The sequence below is a fragment of the Wyeomyia smithii genome, chromosome 3, assembly GCF_029784165.1.
Source record: "Wyeomyia smithii strain HCP4-BCI-WySm-NY-G18 chromosome 3, ASM2978416v1, whole genome shotgun sequence".
In the NCBI taxonomy this organism is placed as follows: Eukaryota; Metazoa; Arthropoda; class Insecta; order Diptera; family Culicidae; genus Wyeomyia; species Wyeomyia smithii.
Genome location: NC_073696.1, coordinates 14,142,601 through 14,161,707, shown reverse-complemented (window position 1 = coordinate 14,161,707; position 19,107 = coordinate 14,142,601). Strand labels below are relative to the sequence as shown.

At 38.9% G+C, this 19,107-nt stretch overlaps 1 protein-coding gene across 2 annotated transcripts; it reads left to right on the top strand.

Annotated features, from left to right (window-relative positions):
* The first annotated feature begins 2,568 nt into the window (after positions 1–2,568).
* Positions 2,569–18,368, top strand: LOC129730283 (uncharacterized protein Rv2082-like). 2 transcript variants are annotated; one of them, XM_055689483.1, is made up of 2 exons: positions 2,569–2,723; positions 16,387–18,368. In XM_055689483.1, the coding sequence occupies exon 2, from the start codon at positions 16,834–16,836 to the stop codon at positions 18,103–18,105; it is 1,272 nt and encodes a 423-aa protein (XP_055545458.1). In that variant the 5' UTR covers positions 2,569–2,723; positions 16,387–16,833; the 3' UTR covers positions 18,106–18,368. The 2 variants fall into 2 exon arrangements, with proteins under 2 accessions (XP_055545458.1, XP_055545459.1); XM_055689484.1 differs by lacking the exon at positions 2,569–2,723 and adding an exon at positions 2,976–3,000.
* The last annotated feature ends 739 nt before the right edge of the window (positions 18,369–19,107 follow it).

The following is a 19,107-nucleotide window of genomic DNA, read 5'->3' as shown; positions in this document are numbered from 1 at the left end:
GACAACGACGCACACAAGCTTGCGCTTGATGACGATATGACCAGTATGAAACCAACACGAGCGAATCCATTCAAGGAAAATGAATTATGCAAAATATTCACCACTCTGTTTTGCTTGTGCTCGTCGGCTGTGTGCGTAACAGTGGTGGCTAACGGGGCGATTGTAGTAGTAGGCGAGAGTAATAGCCGTCCATTGAATAAAATACAATCTTGGTAGTTTGCATATACGCGAAGGTGAGGAAAACCGTACTGAACCGAATGCTGGCAACGCATAGTTTTGTAATGCTGTACAAGGACCGCAATTGGTTCCGCGATTTTTAATAAGTAGAATTTTAATGATCTGGCTTAATAAATCGGACTTCGCACTTATTTTTATTAACCCTGGAAAGATAATCATGTTTTGATGTGCGTAGAAGGATAATCATGCGCCGAATTGACTCCCAATGAAAAATAAAAACGATTTTTTTTCATTTGTTATCAACGAATGCTCTTTACGGTGTTAACACATTGATAAATAACAAACACCCGAATTAAGGTTCCAATTTTCTTCATTGATTGAGAGAATCAAAGTAAACAACGCACTGCTAGCAAAAAATGAGCAATATTACCGAAAACGAGGAGTCAAATTGTCGCAGATTGTCTTTCCAAGGTTAAGAAGGACAACTGTAAAGCTAGGAGATGAGTACAGGAAATAATCTTTCGACCAATACTGAAGCGTCCGATGATCAGCGGATTTCTTAACATTAAAAAGTCAAACGGCGTTCGTCTTGTGTGGGGAATTTTGCTACTCCTTTGATGAGCGGATTAGCAGGAAGTAGAAGAAGTATATTCTTCCAATGGAATTTATTTGCCTTCGACCTCCTGGGAACGTTGACGTGCGGACGTAATGCAGATGGGCGCCACTTAGTGGTAGTACTAGCGATGCTCTACGTATGACTACAGGTTCGTTAGACAAGTTTCGCAAGTACATATGAACAATCTGTACAGAAATAAAAAACAGCCGCCTGTAAAACTGATAAAAAGTAATAGCTGATGATAGTGGTGAAATAGTCGATCATACATGAGCTGATGGTCTCATCAATGAAATTAAACCTAATACAGATTGTTTCTTGTTTTTACTGTTTTCTGTTTTTTTTTTGCAATGAAGATTTATTACCGTTGTACCCATCCGCTTACTGTTTCTTGTTTTTTCCGCCTTCCTCTAGCCCACCATACCTAAGGAAATACTAAGAAGATAAACCGGCAAAGTGTATCATATAATGCAAGCGGGTTTACTTTTCGATACCTGTTGAAACAAAACCAGCTGTACGGGTGAAATTAATTTTCAAAACTCATCGCCCCACAATAGTTGGATAATCGAAAGTGCAAAACATGACGACCAACATGAGGATGCCGACAGCTAGTGGTATGGATTGTGTATCACGTCAGTACGGACTCTTACGAGTTAGATACGAGCGGTCGTAGTGGGTAAGGTTTGTGATGAATCACCTACGAGTTCGTTGTCTGTATCTCGAGTGTTCGCTAGCATGATTATACTGTGAGTGACGTCATGACAAAGACGTTTGTTTCTACGCTGTTCGATCGCGTTGAAGCGTCATACATGGTAACATTGGGGCAAATTTCATGATACGAGACTTGATTTCAACAGAGTAGTGTTCAAAACTTTTGTTGATCGCTTGACAGCGGACCACATAGTGATATTGAGAGATTGACGTCATGACAAAGGATTGTTTCAGATGCTCGATCGTGCTGAATCGTCATACTGGTCTGTTGCGTCACACGGGTGCAAACCATATTATATCAGACTTAATTTTAACAGAGTCTTGAATCTTTCATTCAAAAAATAACTGCAAGTCAAATTTGTCAATTTGGAGGTTCCTAAATTTTTTAAATTTTAGGCCTAAAGTTGATTATAGTGCTAGAACCAAAAAAAAAATTTACATATTTATATATTGTAACATCTTGCTGTTTGAGTGTTCTAGTATTTTGGTATGTATTTCAGTATTTTAATATTTTAGTATTTTAGCATTCCAGTGTTTTAGTTCTTTAAAGATTTGAAATTATTGTCCGTAATCTTAAACACTCCAGTTTGAAATATAGGGATGTTTTGTTATTTTCAACAAAAAATTCAAACACATCACGAGGCCAGCTTTGTTTGCATGTTTGCGCTCGCTTGCGGATCACGTGGTTGGGAGGGTCTTTTCGTATCACCAACCACTGTGCCACCGTTCGCGTTGGGCATCTGTTTTCTGGAATACGAAGAGCCTTCATAAACAAAAGGTGCACATTCCCGCCTGAAGATTGAAAAGCAAATGCGAAAACAGCTTCAGCTACCAAACCCAATGTCGGGAAGTATTTCAAAACAAAGGTATGCTCTCTTTTTCTTGTTATATATTTATTTTCTTTTATCAGACTGAGTGATATTCAGACGGATTTGCTCGGGGTAAGCTTGTATCGGTGCCGGCAAATTTGTACCACCTTTCCTCAGCTTGTTTGGTTCCTTCACTAGGCGTATATGTGTGATTCTTTTTCTCTTTCCCTGGCAATACTATGCCGTTGCCTGCGGCTAGAGTAAAAAGGCAATACCTACAACCCGATAGAACTTGTTGCAGAGGTGCGCTGTCGGTTTGTAACGTTAGAAGTGGATTAACAGCCCAACGGTCAATCAGTTGGCGGTTGGCGTTTGTAGCGGAAAGTGCTTTTACATCTCGGAAGGTCAATCAGGTAAGCGTGCAGTGGGAGTCCCCAACAGAGCAAGGCAGTGGAAGCTACTTTACGACGAGCGTAATTTGTTCGGGATAGTTCTCGTGTCGGTACACTTTGCAGAGGAGCTCAATTTGTTATCTCTGACACAGGCAATCTTCTTATCTTAGATAAAAAAACAGTAGCTAGTAATTTATGTGAACGACCATGTCAACTGAAATTAAACGAAATGAAGTGAATGTTTTGAATTCAGAGTTCGGTTAAAGTGGACTTGTTGCTAGTGATGTTGGATAGACAAGTCAGTGTATCATTTGAAGCATTGCACAGTGCAATAAATATACATACCTACTTGGATCTAGTGTTATTCTGATGAAACGCCACTGGTTGACTCTCTTTTCTTGGTTGACTCCCTTTTCCTTGGAGTCACATCACATGGATTCAGTCACGTTTTTAAATCAATACCCATTATTTGTAACAGATAGCGGGTCCGTTTTACAGTGTTTTAAAAGTATTTCATGAAAGCTAGTGATACAAATGTTGAATAAAATTATAGTGCTTCCACCACCTAATACTTTCGGAAAGTAATTTGTGACACTTTAGCACCTTTTTGTCGATTGGAAAAGATAACAATTTTTTCTCCAAATATTCATTCATTATAATTATAAATATTCACGGTCCGGTAAATAATTCAGACGTGGAAGGGTTAATTGAAAAGTGCTTCCCATTTAAGTTGATTAAAAATAGATAATCTGATCGTAATAACTCGAAAGCGTTCTGAATTGCATCAACTTTATCATGCGTAACAGCTTTACGACATAATTAAAGTGTAGTTTGCATCCAATGGACATTCTAATAATAAAATTGTTAACCTTGAGCTGTAGGATATTATATCCCCCTTATGAAGTTTTTATTTTCTTGCGATGTAATAGAAACGAATGCGTAGATGTAAATATTGGCACTCAATTTACAGTGTTGTATCGATTGTATAAAACTCCTATGAATTTTTGGCTAAATTCTAATCTCTCCAAATGGGATCCAACATCATTCAACATCACCCTTGCATTTCCTTGTATTTAAGCACAGGTAGGTTTTTACTGGTGAGAACGAGAACGTTCTGGTTGTTTATACGAAACAATTCCAAGCAAGCTTTTCGAAAGCATAGAGGCTAAATTAAAACTAGTACATTTGAAAATATATTCATTTTCTTCTGTACAAATGGATCTTAGAACCAGGATGAAAAAGGATGTAAAAATGTAAGAGACATGATAGGTCATTGAATAAAATCACTGGGTTTTAGATTTCATTGAATGAAACAACTAATTTTTTTGATGAGAGGATGACTGCTCAAAATTTTTTCTCAACATCATGCTTTTTTTTCAATTTGCAAAATGAAATAAATGTTAACCATCGGGTCGATCAAGGTGAAATTTTTACCGATCAAAGTGATACTGAAATTTTTTCTTTTTGTTTCGTATTTCAAACCATTCCCGGCGGGTGATGCCGTATGGCATCACCTGACATCTAAACTTTGATTGCAGCTCAATAATTGCAGTTTTGAACAACGAAACTATTCGATACGGTTAGAGAAAAAATCGATCTACAATATGCAATACGGTTTGTGTCAATTGTGCATGTAGTTGCTTAGTAGTACGAGTTTGAAGGTCATTTTTCGAGGTAAAATCGGATTTCTTTCCGCCGGGAGTGGGTTAAACGAAAGCCACTTTAAATCGCCCTACATGAATAACAGAAGACTGAACATTACTTTAAAAGAGCTTATTGTAAACAATATTACCGGTATCTCCTTTAAGTTTACACAATAGCTACACAATAGCTTATTTGTGGTAGGCACCATTTTTTTTGAGAAAAAAGTTTTTTCTTCAAATTCAATTTTTTTGCATTATCATAAGTCCATACAATGTGCGTTTGAGGTGTGAAACAATTAGACAGATGGTGGGTCTTCACTTTGAATCTTTATTAAGATTTTTAGAACCCTCGCCGTCATGGTCTAGACCACTTTGCGGTTCACTTTTTGCAAAAACATCATATCCATATTGATATGATGTTTCTGCTTTTTGGCACATCTTGTCGAGCTGGGATGGCTTTCCAACCATTTTGATACACCACATGCGACAGTATAGCGCAATACGACTCGATTGGCCACGTATGGGGTACGTTTCGGGGATTTTCTTATTTATTGTCTCACGTAAGGCACTTATTCGTGGTTTCTTGTAGCTGCTTCCCTGGATGCTTTCTTGCAACGTTTCACACCCTCTGCCCTCTGATAGACCCAGCGAGCAAGGTGCTTGAGAGGCTTATCCGCAACAGTCTGATGAAGTACACGGAGGACGTAAACGGTCTTGCATATAACCGGTTTATAGTACGGTTTCCGGAAGGGTAGTTCCACGCTGGATGCTATCCTCTGTCACCAAGACGGGCACGCTCGACATGGAGAATGCGTTAATTAAAGCGAGCTGGGACTTCATGACATTTGCGCTCAGGAGCATGCATTTACCGGTGTCAATTTACAAGATTCTATAAAATTACTTCCAGAATCGAATACTAGTTAACAACACGGAGGAGAGTCAGAAGTGCGTCCCAATCACCGCAAGAGTTCCGCAAATATCTATCCTGGGCACGGTGTTGTGGAATGTCATGACGGTGTGTTGAAGCTCAAGTAGAAGTTGTGCTAGTTGTGATTGAGGTCTACGGCAGGCTGCGAACTGAATCGCCGCAACAGGCAGTGGTCAGAGTCGGGGACTGCACCATCACCTCAAAGCGATCTCTGAAGCTCTTAATCGATGACAAGCTCATGTTTGAGAGCCAGGTCGACTATGCCTGAAGGAGGGTTTTATCGGCTGTTGCAGCACTATCTTGATGATGTCCAATAGCTCAGTGGTTCATGACTGTAAGCGAAGACTTTTTGCCAGCGTGGTTTCGTCCATAATAAGATATGGTGGGCCAGTATGGCTCAGAGCGCTAGGTATAAACTGTTACCGTGGTAAACTGAAAGGAACCTACAGGCTCATGTACCTGAAGGCTACCAGCGCGTATCGTACGGTGTCGCACGATGCAATCTGTGTCTTGTCCAAAGTTGTTAATCGATAACTTATCGTAAACACCGATGACGATACTGTCTGCTATTGTTATCGGCGATGACGTTAGTCTTCAGACATTAGCGTCATTGCCATGCACGAAAACTACTGGACGGTATCGAATCAATAACGTCTGATTAACGAATTCGCAGTTTGTCTTCACTTGGCTGCTGTCTTGGATAGCAACACAAACAAAGCAGCATTTGGTCCAACAGCAATGGATCGGTTCGTTGCTATTGCATTGAAAAACTTATGAATTCGTTGCTACTCGAGATTTTTTTCTTCCTTGAGTTGTTATTTTCCGAAAGTAAATAGCAACGCTCGGTGCGGTTATTTCGTTGGTTATCAAGCTAGCTTTAGCAACCGAAATATAGCCACTGGTGCACTTGCACTGACATAACAAAAGGCGTTAGTGAGCTGATAACGTCAGGCAAATATCGTTATCGTCGATAACGTTAAAGTTTGAGGACGCAATCGTCATCGTCAATAACGATAGCAGACGTTATCGGTATCGACGTTGATGATTATCGACGATAACCTATCGTATTAACAAGCCTGGTCTTGTCCAGCATGATGCCTATAAGCATCGCCATCAAGGTTACGTTCCGTGACGTGATAATTCCTCGAAGGGTAGATGGAGACATCGACTTATTCCGAAGGTATCCAAGTGAGTCGGGAGGCCCCATGGTGAAGTGAATTTTCACTTGACACAGATCCTGTCAGGTCAAGATTGCATCAGACAACATCTGCACAGGCTTAGACATCCGGGGTTCTTCATTTGTCTCGAGTGCGTAGATGCAGAAGAGATTGCTGAGCAGGTCTTTTTCGTATGCCCTTGTTTGGTATGTACGAGGAACGACATGATGGCACTAAGCGGGCCAGGTACTACTCTGGACAATCGAAGGATTTGCGATGACACGGGCATCTTAAGCCCGGCCAGCAGAGCCGCCTCTCAGATTGACTTGGAGCTGTAACGTGTGTGGCGGGTCAACCATCAACACGACAGAGATAGCTAGCTGCCAGTCTCCAGGTAGCTAACTAGGAGGCTATAAGAGTATATCTAGAGGGTGCATCGATGACAAAAGCCATTCCCAGACGTAATGCTTAACTGTGTCTTAGGAAGATAAGGGCTGGAGACTGCAGGGGTTTTATCGGGTCCGGAACAGGCTGAGCAGGTGTTTTTTCTTTTTTCAAGGTGGTGGGAAATCTGCTAACAGACATTCGAAAAGATAACTAAGGGTGTGGGGATGTGTTGGCTAGGGCCGACCCATTAAAACCCCTTCAGTCTCCAGTCCTAATATTATGTGCTCTCTGGAACTACCGGTAGGTTTTATTCCAGGGAACCGGCTTTTGTGCTTGATGCACTCTCTTTTAAGATTCGGCTTACTACTAGGAGATAAGGAGCTAGCTTATTCCAGCACTTTGATAGTCACCCGTCGATGGGTGCCTTGTAGTGCTTGGATTATCCGGGAAGCAGTCGCGCTGACCGCTCATTCTACAAACCAAATTTTCCGAGGTGGTGTCCGGTTCGCACACTGCCATCATATCGCTCATCACTTGCGCGAAATGAGGGCATAGGAAAAACACGTGCTCTGCAGATTCCTCCGCATCTGAGCTCTTGGGGTCGCACAGTGGGGCGACTCCATACAAATGCTGGCCAAGCAAAAAAATGTCTTCAAATCATGGAAAATACATGGTTTTTATATAATTTTGGGACGCTGAGTGTGAATTTGGTGTTATTTTTGCATGAAAATGTGTATTTTTGACGCCAGGGGAATTTCCATGTTTTTTATATATATTATATAAGGAAACTTTTACGTCGGTTTCAATTTTTTGGAGAACAAAATACATGATACTTGAAAGACTTTCATATGCCATAAAAAACATAAAAATAATAATTAGTTATCAAGAAAATAAAAAAATATCAATTGAAAAATATGCTTCGTGATGGAAACTACATTTGACTTTTTTTTTTCAAAGTGACTACATTAAATTGCGTCTTTTTATCGCATTCTTCTTTTTATTCATTTCCACCTTCATCTTCATTTTTGTGTTCATTTTTAATACAGTTTTAATATCTTCAAGGAAAATTTTCAAAATGCAGTTTCTAACGTCAAAATAATAATTCACTATTTGTTCTGTAGAAATTAGCAGGCGATTTATTATGTCATGGTTTGTGTTTACACGATTGTTTTTGCATGTGACTGGTATGATACAAACTCAAATTATGATTTTGGTACTCAGTGCTGATGATACGAAATATAAACAATGATTAGTTTTTAATACTGCATTAAATATCGGAATATTGATGGGTTAAACTTGTTAATATGAAAACAGTGTGATTAATCATACTGAAACATGTTTGAAAACGCTGTTATCATCAGACTAATACGAGCCATTCGTTATTCTGTTGACTGTTCGCAGTGTGCAATTCAAATTTACATTTTTAAAATCCGATATGTGCCGAACACCTGTTGTTTCTCTTCGAAAGAAGGGTACTCTGCGCAACTCTGCGCAGGATCGGACTAGATGCTCTTGAAAGCATTTTTTCCAAGCTATCGTTTAAAACTAGTCGATTGGTTTTGTCTTCGCTTGGCGCATTGCATTTCAAATTTATATGGAGATTTGTATGGAAAAACAAACTTTTTTGCATTTTCCATTCTAAAGAGCTCAAAATGGCCCAAACCATAGGTTTCATGACTTCAGATGGTAGATTTTTTGATGCCTTACACCTTGGCCGAAGACACTAAAGAGCTAGGGTGTCCCAAAAAAATACTAGAGCTGTTCAAAGTTGATTAAGTCGAAATTTATGTTGCAAATCGCTTTTTCTGCCAACACTGCCAGTGTACCGGCGTCAGTCAGATTTCCATCTGAAGTAACCTCTGAAACACGTTGTAGACTCTACCTACACCTAGAATATTGACCTAAATTTGTTTGTTTGATCCAGTTAAGTGTATAAACTCGTTACGACAGGTTACTTCTGATGGGAATCCTACTGACACCGGTGCATTGGTAATGTTGGCAGAAAACAAGATTTTCTGCATTTAAATCGACATACTCAACTTTGAACAGCTATAGCTCTTTTTAGGGACTTACTAGCTCTTCAGTGTCTTCTGCAAAGTTGTTCGGCATCTAAAATACTATTTTTTTTTTTTTTTTTTTTAAGGGGGGATTTGTTAGTAGCTTAAGTATTTATGATAAATATTAGTAAATAATGAGTATGTGTGTCCAATCACAAATGGTGACTTCTCAACACTGTTAGAAATTTGTAATTTTAATTGTTAGGATTTGTTTGCTTTCGCAATTAGGACTTATCATTCGTAGGGATTTAAACCTACTTGTCAGAAAAGGGGAAGTAAACTTACAACTAACTTAATTGCTAACTTATTGGCTATAAAGAGAGCTTATCGTAGCAATTGAGGATTGCAACGATTTTTGTCGAAAATTGTTAATAATTTTATTTGACATAGCTTCTAATGGTTCAACACCAGTAAGTCTATGTAATTCGAGTGTACCAAACCAAGGAGGACGCTTCAAAATCATTTTCAGAATTTTATTCTGAATCCTTTGGAGCGTTTTCTTCCTTGTTGAACAGCAACTTGACCAGATCGGTACAGCATAAAGCATTGCTGGTCTAAAAATTTGTTTGTAAATCAAAAGTTTGTTCTTTAAACAAAGTTTAGAATTCCTGTGAATGAGAGGATATAAACATCTCGTATATTTGATGCACTTGGCTTGTATACTCTCAATGTGCTCTTTGAAAATAAGTTTTTTATCATAAATTAGTCCCAAGTAATTAACCTTGTCGGACCAACTTAAAATAACCCCATTCATCTTGACAACGTGATTATTGTTTGGCTTGAGGAAAGAAGCCCTAGGCTTATGCGGAAAAATTATCATTTGAGTTTCAGAAGCATTGGGAGAGATTTTCCACTTTTGCAAGTAGGAAGAAAAAATATCTAAACTTTTCTGCAATCGACTGCATATGACACGAAGACTTTTTCCTTTTACGGAAATGCTTGTGTCATCGCAGAACAATGACTTTGTGCATCCTGGAGGCAAATCAGGAAGATCTGAAGTGAATATGTTGTACAGGACTGGACCCAAGACTGAACCTTGAGGTACACCTGCTCTGACAGGAAATCTATCAGATTTTGAATTCTGATAGACAACCTGCAGAGTTCGATCAGTAAGATAATTTTTTAAAATTTTGATTAGGAAAATTGGAAAATTAAAAGTTTGCAATTTCGCAATCAAACCTTTATGCCAAACACTGTCGAATGCTTTTTCTATGTCTAAAAGAGCAGCTCCAGTGGAATAACCTTCAGATTTGTTAGCTCGTATCATATTAGTAACTCTGAGCAATTGATGAGTTTTGGAATGCCCATGGCGAAATCCAAACTGTTCATTTGCAAAAATTGAATTTTCGTTGATGTGTGACATCATTCTGTTAAGAATAACTCTCTCAAACAGTTTACTTATTGAAGAAAGCAAACTGATTGGTCGATAACTTGAAACTTCAGCTGGGTTCTTATCCGGTTTTAAAATGGGAGTAATTTTTGCATTTTTCCATAATTTGGGAAAATATGCAATTTTGAAGCAGCAATTGAAAATTTTCACTAAAAAATTCATTGTGCTCTCAGGGAGATGTTTGATTAGTATATTAAAGATTCCATCGTCACCAGGTGCTTTCATATTTTTGAAATTTTTAATAATTGATTTAATCTCATTCAAGTTAGTTTCAATTATTTCTGCAGGTAAAAAATTCTGGGAAGAAATTAAATCAAATTGACGTGTGACTTCATTTTCAATTGGACTCACAAAATTCAAATTTGAGTTATGAACACTCTCAAACTGTTGAGCAAGTCTTTGAGCCTTTTGTTCATTGGATACAAGAAAACGTTCACCATCTTTTAAAACTGGAATAGGCTTTGAAGGTTTCTTAAGAATCTTCGACAGCTTCCAAAATGGTTTTGAATATGGTTTCAATTTTTCAACTTTAGTCTCAAAATTTTGATTTCTCAGAAGAGTAAATCTATGTTTAATCTCTTTCTGTAAATCTTTATAAATAGTTTTAAAAACAGGGTCACGAGAACGTTGATATTGACGTCTGCGGACATTTTTCAAACGAATTAGAAGTTGAAGATTTTCGTCAATTATTGGTGAATCAAATTTCACTTGAGCCTTTGGAACAGAATAATTCCTGGCATCAACAATTGCACATTTTAATGCTTCCAAAGCGGAATCAATATTCACTTCGTTTTGCAAATCAAGCTCATTATTGAAATTTCTCTCAATATAATTTTTGTATCTTTCCCAATTAGCTTTGTTATAATTAAAAACAGAGCTCATAGGGTTTAAAACTGATTCATGTGATAAAGAAAAAGTTATTGGAAGATGGTCAGAATCAAAGTCAGCATGTGTGATCAAATCACTACATACATGACTTTGATCTGTCAGCACCAAATCAATTGTTGAAGGGTTTCTCACAGAAGAAAAGCATGTAGGACTATTCGGAGACAAAATAGAATAGTATCCTGAAGAACAATCATTGAATAAAATTTTGCCATTGGAATTACTTTGAGAATTATTCCATGAACGATGTTTAGCGTTAAAATCGCCGATTATGAAAAATTTCGAACGATTTCTGGTGAGTTTTTGTAAATCACCTTTAAAATAATTTTTGAGGTCGCGTGTGCATTGAAATGGTAAATATGCCGCGGCAATAAATAAAATCCCAAGTTCAGTTTGAACTTCAATTCCCAAAGTTTCAATAACTTTCGTCTCAAGATGGGGAAGAGCACGATGTTTGATTCGGCGATGAATAACAATTGCAACTCCACCGCCGGAACCCTGAATCCTATCATATCTATGAACCACGTAATTGGGATCATATTTTAATTTTATGTTAGGTTTCAAAAATGTTTCAGTAATAATTGCAATATGCACATTATTTACTGTTAAAAAATTAAAAAGCTCATTCTCATTGGCCTTCAATGAGCGAGCATTCCAATTTAATATTTTAATTGTTTTATTTAAAATCATTGCTAAATTTTAAATTAGAAACAATTTTAATAGTAAAATTTGTGCCTATTTGAATGGCTTCAAACATTGATTTTGCCTGCAACATGGCGTTCATAAGATCGAACATTGCCTGTTGCAAAAAAGAAAGTTTACCTGCCGTAATAGGCCCCAGGCAGTTGACATTAGAAAAAATATTTTCGGCAGCAATATTAGCTGGAGTAATAGGTGTACAATTATTTTCTAGCGTGTTTTGCTTACCCATATTAACGGTCATTTTCGAACTACCAACACTAGGCGGTATAATGTTCGAACTACCTGTAACCTGTGCATAAGTTAAACGGGTATGCAAAGGAGTAGGTAAACTATGCGTCACTGGTACGCTTGGAGAATTTTGTTTTGAAGTTGGTTTTAATTGAGAAATTGAATTTTGTTTACCTTGCCTTGCCTTAACAATTGCTAAACGGACTGGGCATTGATAAAAATTTGACATATGGTTGCCGTTACAATTCGCACAGCGAAAATTTTTACTCTCTTTCACAGGACATGTGTCCTTTTTGTGAGAAGAGTCTCCACAATTAAGACATTTTTGGTCCATGTTACAGAATTTGGAACCATGGCCATGACGTTGGCAAGTACGGCATTGGGTGATATGCTTTTCACCTCCGCCATACTTCCTATAAGTTTCCCACTTTACAAGCACATTATACAAAGCATGTGCTTTTTCAAAAAATTTTAAGTTGTTAACCTCATTGCGGTTAAAATGAATTAAATAATTAACAAGGGAAATTCCAGTTCTCTGACTGTTTTCGCCTCGTGATTTTTGTTTCATTAGAATTACTTGGGTAGGGGCTATGCCAAGTAATTCTGTTAAAGTAAGTTTGATCTCATCAACGGTTTGATCGTTGGTGAGACCTTTCAAGACAACCTTGAACGGCTTGGCGTTCTTGGTGTCATATGTAAAAAATTTGTACATCTTGTCAGTTAAATACTGAACAAGACGATCACGACCCTTTACTGAGTCGGCTAATAAGCGGCATTCACCTCTACGGCCAATTTGATAGGTAACTTTAACGTCAGAAACAAACGTTGAAAGTTACTTTTTGAATATATTAAATTCAGAAGAAATAGTTACCACAATAGGTGGAACTTTCCCCTTTTTTAAAGATTTTATATTTTGTATAGTTTCATTATTGGTAACTTCCATTTCACCAGCTTCTTGCTCAGGCAAAATATCAAAAGGATTGTCACTACAGACACTCGATGTGTCAGAAAGAGATGCCTCTCTTTTCCTCCCCGCAGCGATGCGAGGTTTCTTTTCCCGTCCAGCCATTTCAGGTGATACGAAAAAAGTTAAAACAAATGTTAAATTCAAAAGTAGGTAGTCTTGAGAAAGACTGATGGGAAATAACTTTCAGGTAGTCTTTAAAAGACACACTGACAAAACACAAACTTTGAAGCTATAGGCAGTCAAAGACCAGTCCACAAGCAACCGAAAAAACGTCTGATCTGTAGGACAGTTCAAGACGCACTGATCTAAAATACTATACTTTAACATAATGTAGTGCATTATTAGAGCATTATTGAGCTTTCTAGAAAGGTAAATGCTAAAAAGTGGGTTTTCCCATATAAATTTTCATACAAATTTGAAATGCAATGCGCCAAGCGAAGACAAAACCAATCGACTCCCGGTAAGTTTAGGGTTGTGTGGGGCCCCAAAAGGAACCAAACAAACTTGGTTCTGGAAAATCGATCATTTTTCCCCGCCCTAAAGCAGATACTGCCTGATGCAACCATGGTCTGACAGGATCTGTGTCAGGTGGAAATTGACTTTTTAGTATGAGTCTATTGGGTAGTTGTTTGGAGGAGTGTAATTATCCCAGCATTACTCCCCTAGTTTCATCCCCATATTCTGAGTTCTCTTTTCAGTTGTCTTGGAAAAAGAAATAAAAATTATCTGCCTTCAGAATGCAGACAACGGGGCTCAGCGATGTGTCAATTTGTTGGCTAGCTTCCAGGTCAATCTCATCATCTTTTCGGATATATTTTGAGGTATGCAACATGTGAAGTGACAAAATTTTAATATTTCGTTCAAAGTTAGAAGTGTTGACCTTGTCGGGAGACAGAGAAAATAAAATCTGGAAAATTGGACATCCAATCTACCCTTCTACGCATAGTTGTCCTAGTTTCTATGGAGTTTCCTATAGCATGGGACTACTATGTTTTTAGAACGGCAGTAATCTGCCTATCTGCAAACATGTTCAAAAACCAGGATAATCCAGATCAGTCTGGAACCTCACCACCCACAGCTGTTCGTCTCTTTCTTGCGGGTTTTGCGGAAATCGTGACATGAATTTAGTCCCGCTACTTATGACTCACCCTTTTTAAGTTTGCCGTTTAGCGATTTTCGAGCAAAATTTTCCAGTGAGCGGATTAGCGATTAGCATCGCTACTTTTTCAGTAAGCGGTTCCCACCACTGACAGTTTAAAAGTACATATAATAACATCAATCTTAATATTCATTGGTTTGTGCCAACGTAAGAACCCCGATAACACTCACGGAACGCGACGAGAGACAGGACACATCAATCTTATCTCTCAAAAATCTGGCTCTAACTATGAACTTGATTTCGTTTCATCTTGAACAGAAAAGATATAAACTAAAAAGGGAAAGTTTCCACATTAACACTAATAGAACTAAAAAGGATCTATTAGTACAATAAGTGTTAATATGGTTTTTAGCTAACATGCAATGTTCAACAATTTGACAGTATCTATGCGATAACAATGTTGTGTAGGTAAAAGTGTCAATCATTTTGGTTCATCTTGTGACTCGTATCAGTTGAAATGCAGTAAGGTGACATGTATAAATTACGTAACGCAAAAATCCAATTTTTGGACTCCCACCACCCATATGTAGCGAAACGTAACACCAACACTAACCCCTCCATATAAATTACGTAACACTGTAGAAGAATTTGCTTACACTGGGGTCGTTTTTTACGCGGGTGGTTGTACCGCATTTAAAAGATTAGGTTAGATATACTTATACTAAACTTATTTGATACCACGTACAAATGATTTTTTGAATCGAGTAAAAATAATCCGCGTTATTGTAAAAATTTCCCGTTTCAAAAAATGCATAAAAACAACCCGCGTAAAAAGCGACCCCAGTGTAATAAAAATGCTCGTTTTTTAAAAGTCTCTCCAGATATTTTTTATTACGTAACGCTGATCTTACATCCCCCCTCCCCATGAAACATATCGTAGCGCAAGGATACCGCCTCCCCCTTCCCCCTTATAAGCGTTACGTTATTTATGGATGCCGCCTAAAGGAAATACATTCGACAAAAAATTGTAATTGCTCCTGCTTTCCCCCTGATATCGCAGAAACTATCAGGAGTCTTTTTCAATATTTTGGATATCCTTTTGGACATAATTTTTAGTCAGGTTTTTGGTTAACAATAAAGTACTCAAGTGATGCAAAAACCTTTGCCCCGCGAGTCCAGCAGAACTTATTTTACCTTCAGCTACCGGTTTCGATTTAACGTTATTTAATTTGCAGGAAAAAATCATAATTCAATTTTCGCAACCAAAACTATTTCGTTTAAGAGTTTGGAAAAACAGTATGCATTAATTTCGGATAAATTGTTAATAAAGTCTTATATATGATGTTGGTTTTACTAGTTTAACTAAAATATTTTTTAATTATGTTTCGTAATGAGCAGAAATAGATTTGAATTGACAACTGGTAAGACTTATTCACCCAATGTTAACCTTTTAGTTATTAGCATTCGATAATAATAACCGGAAGGTCAAGTACCAAAATGGAAATTTAACACCTAGACCCTGCTGTTTCGTTTCCTCAATGATTGTTAGATTATTAGATTTGATGAAGTGGATACAATAACACCGATCCAGAACTAAGTAGAGTCATGTGATAGAAACTTCGTCAGAATAAAAAAAAAATACTGCTCTAAGCACCACAAGCGTATACCAATAATTCGACAATTCTACCTATTCAAAATCAATTTTTTTCTACGGCAATCACATCGGTAGCGCAGCACAGCAGGTAGCGTCCATCAATATGACAAAGAAATGACATCAGTGTTTACAGTACTTGCGTTCGTCAGCCGTGGTTTCGCATGAAATATTTTGTCAACTTTTAGCACTAACGCTCTAAGTAGAGTGCTAATTTGGGCTCAAAATAATGCCAGTTTCGAATCGACCGCCCCTATCAGTGGTGGTGCAAAAGCGGTCGCAATTAAACAGAGCATCACAGTTTGCAAAATTTTGCGTTAAATAACTGGAAGAGCTTACTTTTACGTAAATAACCTTACATTGTAGCGTAAGATTTAATTTATTTACTTTTCCCACAACATCAATCACGACAAACAATTTGCCTATTAATCATATTGGCTGCCGTTGGATAGCCACGTGTTGCGAGAAGAATCTCAAAATGCCTTTGCAGTTTTACCTAGCTGTGCAGCTATTTTAAATGCAAATCGTAAACAACGGTTGATAAAAATAGGGTTCTCACATTTGATATTCTCTTGTCTGTTTTTTTTCAGGTCCCCATCTCCACTCAACGTGGTGGTTTAGTGATCATCATTTGTTCGCCGTGAAAACACCACTCGAGAGTGCGATATCTCGAGAAAATCCGGAAATAATTGTGCGTCCTCGATGGTGTTTCAGTGCCTCAGAAGAAAGTGTAACTTCGATTAAAAATTGCTCGGTAAAGATCAATCACACAACAATTTGCTGGTCACGAGATCCATTAACCAACGGCATTACTTACTCGGTACGACCTTGATAGGTCGGGTGAATCACACTACGGAACACCAGTAACATTAAAGTGAGTGAGAAATATTTAAATTAGCATCGATTGTTTGCTTGACTATAGCGCTTCAACGATCAGTGTTAAATTCAACGGTGAGAAGTGTAGACTAGCTAGTGGCGACCTAGAGCATGCAACAGTGAACAGTGAAGTACGTAATAATAGCAACCATTGAAGAGAAATGGCGATCTACGATCGGAGTGTGAAGGTGCCCAAAAATAAACTGAAAGCTTGTGCGATTTGTTTGTTGCTTTGCTTAGCTAGTCTACCAGAGCTGAGTGAAGCACGGAAAGTGGTTGGAGGTGGGCGTGTTACAAAACCTACTGCAAATCGGGGCTATGCAAATCCGGATGTTGCCAAGCTGAGTTACTCGCCGAGTTATGCTGCAGCACCTAAGCCACCGGTAGCTGCACCTGCCGCCCCCGCACCAGTTCAACAAACAGCAAATTCTCCAATCGGGTGGAATGTTCCGCACAATGCTCCGCCTCCATACTCGGCACACACGAATCAAGGCCCACCGCCGCCGTATGCTTCGCAAGCTAATCCAAATATGAACACAAGATTTAACGAACCTCCACCAGCGTATTCTCCTGGCACTCAAGGATTCCAACCAGCTCCCAATTTCCAAGGCGGTGTTGGCCAGCCAGCGTACGGTTATCATCCTCAACCCGCGCAAGGTTTTCCAGGAGCACAGCCTGGCGGTTATCCCGGAAGTTATCAACCGGCAGGTGGTTTCGCACCAGCTGGTTTCCCGCAGCAGCCTGGTTTTCAACCACCCGGTGGCGGTTTCCAGCAGCCAGGAACGGTCATTCATCACTACGAACAACCTTCTTCTGGTGGTAGCGGTCTAGGAACAGTGCTTGGAGCGGGAGTTGCTGGTTTGGCTGCCGGTGCTGGTGGAGCTGCTCTTTACGATGCTCTCAAACCAAAAGATTCCAAAGAAGCTGCACCAGCAACCACGGAAACTACCACAACAACAACTACAACCACTCTAGCACCGATAAATCCTAATGGAGATGCTCCTCTGGCCCCAGTTGCTGCAAACCCCAATGGTGATGTTTCTCTGGCGCCAATGCCAACGGAAGCATCGACGATGTCTTCTGATAACCCACTCGGAATGGCTCCGCTGGCAACTATGTCCGCCGCTGACGGTACCTCTTCGGATGCTCCTATTAGCACAGCGGCTGTAGAAGTTCCGAATGCCGCCTTAAGTGTCGAGCCCAATCAAGCAGTACCGTTGGCACCGTTTGCGGTTTCTGAAAATGGCACTTCGACGACTGCCATGGTAGCGGAAACGACAACATCGGCCACCGTCCCGCTGATGGCCGCTGCTGGAGAACCCACGAGTGCTCCACAACAAGCCGCAGCACCCGCTGCTGGCAGTGCTCGAGACGTACGTTTCTCCAGTTTTCTCATTGTGATCCCAGCACTGTGTCGGTTCTTACTTTGGTAAGCGACGAAAGTTTGCTCGGGGAATTCATATCCTGGTGATTAATTTGCTGTTTAGGAAAACATCAATGATTGTGAATCATTCCAAAAATCAGGCTGAACTGTTTCGGGAACAATCGAATGTAAGAACATCAAATGTTTTTTCTTCTTCTTTCTTTTCGTAGTGAACTGACTCTGTACAAGTATTGGTGAACACGTTGCCATTCAGATAGTATAGTTTCAAGTTTTTAAGAAATAAATCACATGTTGATAGAAAACAACACGTAAGGCGCTGGTGGCTTTTCAGTTCTAAACCGTACCGAACATGTGCTGTTGGATTTCGCTTTCTGCGACTGGTTGTGGCCTCTTCTGGGTAAAAACGGCTATGGTACTAATCAGAACGCTTTTACATAACCGCTTTTTTACATAACCTGGCAGAAAGGGAAACTCCAGCTGATGTTGCGCAATGTTGTGACGTATTGTAGATGTGACCTATACCTAGGCCAGCATTCCATGCTATGGTAGCATTTCTATTTTTGATTAACAATGCTGCTTATTTTAGTTGAACATTTTTAGCTTAACTGTGCAAAAACATTTATTTCTTCTGATTATAGTTAAAATAATATTAGATTTCAGAAAACATTCCACACTATATTTTATTTTATTTTAGTTAAATCAAATTTCACAGATGCACATGGCGGCTGAACAAAGAACCGGTTTTTGAAATCAGCCATCTCACAGGATCGAATGGTACCTCTGGTTTCACGGTGGTACTAATTACAGCATTTAAGGTTGTTGCATCAGTATCTTCTGGGATTGCTTTCCCGTTGCTAATGGATACAGCAGAAAGAATCAGTACGAAAAACACTAGGATAATATACTTTCCCATTGTGATTGCTTATGACGCTCCAGACGAGAAGTAATTGGACTACTGATTGTTATGGACGGTTTCGAACGGAGGAGAGTGATAATGAGTTGTTTATGTTTTCCAATGTTGTAAACACGCTGCATCCTTATCACTTCTGGT